The sequence below is a fragment of the Ylistrum balloti genome, unplaced genomic scaffold, assembly GCF_031769215.1.
Source record: "Ylistrum balloti isolate Yb309-2 unplaced genomic scaffold, AGI_CSIRO_Ybal_v1 Utg370058, whole genome shotgun sequence".
Classification (NCBI taxonomy): domain Eukaryota; kingdom Metazoa; phylum Mollusca; class Bivalvia; order Pectinida; family Pectinidae; genus Ylistrum; species Ylistrum balloti.
This window is the reverse complement of record NW_026782107.1, coordinates 562387-566122: the sequence shown is the minus strand read 5'-3', so window position 1 is coordinate 566122 and position 3736 is coordinate 562387. Positions and strand designations below refer to the sequence as shown.

Sequence of the window (3736 nt, the reverse complement as noted above, 5' to 3'; positions counted from 1 at the left end):
TTTCAAAGATCTTATGTTGACACATATGATCATTTTAGAACGACCCGTTATTGATGGAGTTCAAAAATACACCTAAATGTTTCCTTTCTATCAAAATTGCAGTTTTAGGACCGATCAGAAAATTATAATTGCAAAGATAAGGACATCTTAGAATTTAACTGTTGTACTTTGTTGTCATTTGCTACATCATTTGACATGGTTTCATACTCTTTAACTAACTACTGTTTCACCATTATGGTCATTTACGGACGACCTTCCTTTATATCCGGTGGTATGTAAGTAAGTAATTCCATAAACTACTTAAAGACTACCTCATGGTAAAGGTTACACTGCAAAAACATGTCTTTTCCGAATTGAATTTTCAGAAAAGCTCACATATCTTACGGACATTCAATGACTGAGCAGAACTCCCATCTGATACTTGGATCTGTAGTATAACACCACGGTCTCGACTCTCCTTCCATTTGACACCAGTTCTCAAGGTCACTACGCCCCTGGAGTGCATGGTGAAAATGTGGATAATTGCTGTCCCATCGCTGACAAGTGATACCCAATCCTGTGCAGGATACTTGCCCTTCATAGGAATTGTTATGGGCGTCATAACAATCCTTCACTGAGTAAAAAAAAGCACAATAAATAAAACGGTGTTTTGATGTATTATTTCTTGTGTGTAGGAGGAGGGGATTCTGTTCACTGGCAGGGAAATAAAAATAAAACAAAAAAACTATATTTACCTTCTATGTAATGTCAAGTGTTGAGGATAGAGTAATAGCACGAGATGAAGCCTGTGACAAGAAATATTTACCTGAACATGAAATGTTTGCCTTCGACCACACAAGGCTCTCACATCGTGTCACGGGACAACTTCGTATAGGCTCGTCTCCACTCAGCGAGAGACACTGGTACCACGCCAACACATCAGAGCTCATATGAGGATTCTTTATTGTCACCTCGGCACCTACCATGGTGGATGGTGTCGATAAAGTAGGCGGAATCCCACAATTAATGTCCAGCACCGGACAATAATCCCACCTTGTGTCGGGATCAGTTGTATAACACCAGGGGCGGGCCCCGGTTGCTAGTTTACATCTGTTTCCAAGATCACTTCTTCCAGAATATACGCTAGGGGTATGAGGATAATTGCTATCCCACCTCTGACAAATAATTCCCTTTATGGTGCATGTTACACTTCCATGATATACATTGGCGCTACTGTTGAACATGTCTTTCACTGGAAGAACAAACAGGCAAGTCCCCTTTTTTTTACTAAACCATTCAACCAATATTATTTGTCTTCAAATATTAAACGCAAAACAAAATATAACAAAATGAAATAAATCATAACGAAAAAAACTGAGTATGTTTTGAACGTTTTAGAGCTATAACGGAAAACGCGTTTGCGTCTTTTTGACGACCTTCCTTGCATGAAGGCAAGGTTTGCCGTTACCTGCATCATAACATTCATTCTAGTGTAACTCTCCACCTAGATTGGTTTCCCTCAATCGCTTCTTAGTTTAAAAAGTTTAAGACCTAACCATCACTGAAAAAACAAATCTATAATGCAGTTCATCTCAATATTTGGTAGGCACAGAATGACATTGATAATGAACCTATACCGATATTAAATTTAACCTCTTTCTTCAGAGGCTCCTCTCTTGTAACATTGACTTGATCTAGTGATCTTGATTATACGTTCCTGGATATTTCGAAACCTGGTCATATAAAGACGGGTGACAAGAGGTATACCAAGAGTTTAAAAGCGGAGAAAAAAGCGCTAACAGGAAAAGTTTAAGATACTAAGTGCTGCAATAGGAGTAACATTTCTATTTTATTTCCCTCAAAAGTACCCTTGGTAGAAGGCACGGAAGCAAATCTAGTTTCAGCAAAGGGGCTACCTTTAGTTGCGTTCTTAGAACATGCAGTGAAATACATTAAACACTATTGTCACGAACGCAGGCACATCTTTTTGTTATTGTGAATTGGTCACGTGTGCGTTTGTGTGTACGTGTGAAGAAAGACGGGTAGTGCATGGGCTGGACAGGTGAGAGGAGTGGCCATTGTTTGGCAGAGCTGTTTATAATTAGTTTCCCAGCCATAATTCGTGTGTGATGAAGCCCGGATATCTGACTGGGGTAAGTATTCTTTCTATCTTTCATAAATTGTTGTTTTAGTTAGCTATTTCGTGCCATATTTTAATTGTCCCTATTGCCGGTCAACCAATCTATCTATCGATGCGTGTCAACTCGAGCGTAATTATTTGCTGTTATAGTATACAGGTGTGTTGATTTTAAATGTCATAATTAACAGTATAAGGTAATTAGGATTTATGTGGTATTATAGTAATGTGTTGATATGTACAAGTAATTTAGTTGCCTTTAAGCGTATATTTCGCTTAATAACGTTATTTTGTTCGAGTAGTTTATCTATGGAAGCCCTGAGTAGTAGTTGTATTTACCTGTGCGCGCAGGTGTAAAAAGTACGGAAGCCACTCAGTAGCATATATGGTTGCGGTGTTACGTGCGTTTTGGCATTATTATTATAAGAAAATGGTCACGCATCCTAGAATTTAATATGTTTGTAGGGGTATATGTACAATTAGGTTTAGTATTTATAAAGGGAAGTAGAATGGATGGTAAATTATATAGTTAGTTAAGGAATGTCTTAGTTGGATTAAAGTATGGATGTGCGTGAGTGTTTATGATATTTTGTCATGTTTATTATAGCTTCACACGACGGGCAGACAACTAAGTTAGGCTAAGCCTGTAACAGACTGGTATGCAACGGGGCCGGCCAGTGTTGCAACAGCAACTACCAGGAACACGGTGGTCAGCTACCAGGACGTTCAGACAAGGCGTCAGGCGGGCTATGCAGGCAGTGTTGATGTTGGAGATCCTGGTCTGAGAGAGACCAATGATGCTGATGGGCATATGCTGTTCTATTTATTGTGTTAGCCGTGGGCTAAATTTTGTTTGCATTTTGTGCACCGTCTCGAGGTGGTGAACGACGAGTCGGGACCTGTAAAGACCACTGGGTGACTGTATTTCCTCGGAGAAATGTGAAGACTCATAGTGTGTGAAGAGACTGTAGTATAACATTTAGAGGCGTGGAAGATAGAGTGGGTGAATGCGAGTGTGTTATTGTCTATATTTAGTGTATGTAGTGTAAATAAACTTGTATATATATGTATTGCAGTATCTCTTGTGGTATTTTCCCGTGAGTGTCGAACTGAGGCTCGTCCCGCGTTACAACTATTATTGGCATTACGATGTCCCCGAAACTGAAGATATCAGAGAAATCACTCCCGTCTTGCAATGAATGCCAAACAATTTGTCGTCATTTACTACATAAAGTGATATATAGCAAACACATTCTTTCCCCAGTCCTTGAAGGGTTATATCTGCTCATCTTTACAATGGTCCTGTTTCGTTTGGCTCAATAATCAAGTTCACACTTATAGAATATATGTATATATATACTAAACAAAAAAAGAAAGGTAACACTACTTTATTCTGTGATTAATTAATTAACCCCTTCATTAATCCTTACCAATCATGTACGAATAAAGTAATTGATAAATTCTGATAAAACTGCAGTCATGGTTCATTATAAAACTTTGCGTTCAGTCGATTTTATTCGACTGTAAAGGACGTTGGGGTCAATTTCAAAGGTAACACCATTAGTAACGGGTATGGCCACCGTTTGCGAAGTAAACAGCATTGCAGCGTCGTCGCATGGA

The 3736-nt window shown here is 38.9% G+C and overlaps 1 protein-coding gene across 1 annotated transcript; it reads right to left on the bottom strand.

The window, feature by feature from the left end:
- Positions 1–380: 380 nt before the first annotated feature.
- On the bottom strand, positions 381–1223 carry LOC132549462 (plasminogen-like). The gene is made up of 2 exons (XM_060213404.1): positions 806–1223; positions 381–613 (listed from the first exon to the last, which is right to left on the bottom strand). The coding sequence occupies exons 1-2, from the start codon at positions 1221–1223 to the stop codon at positions 381–383; spliced, it is 651 nt and encodes a 216-aa protein (XP_060069387.1).
- Between the last annotated feature and the right edge of the window lie 2513 nt (positions 1224–3736).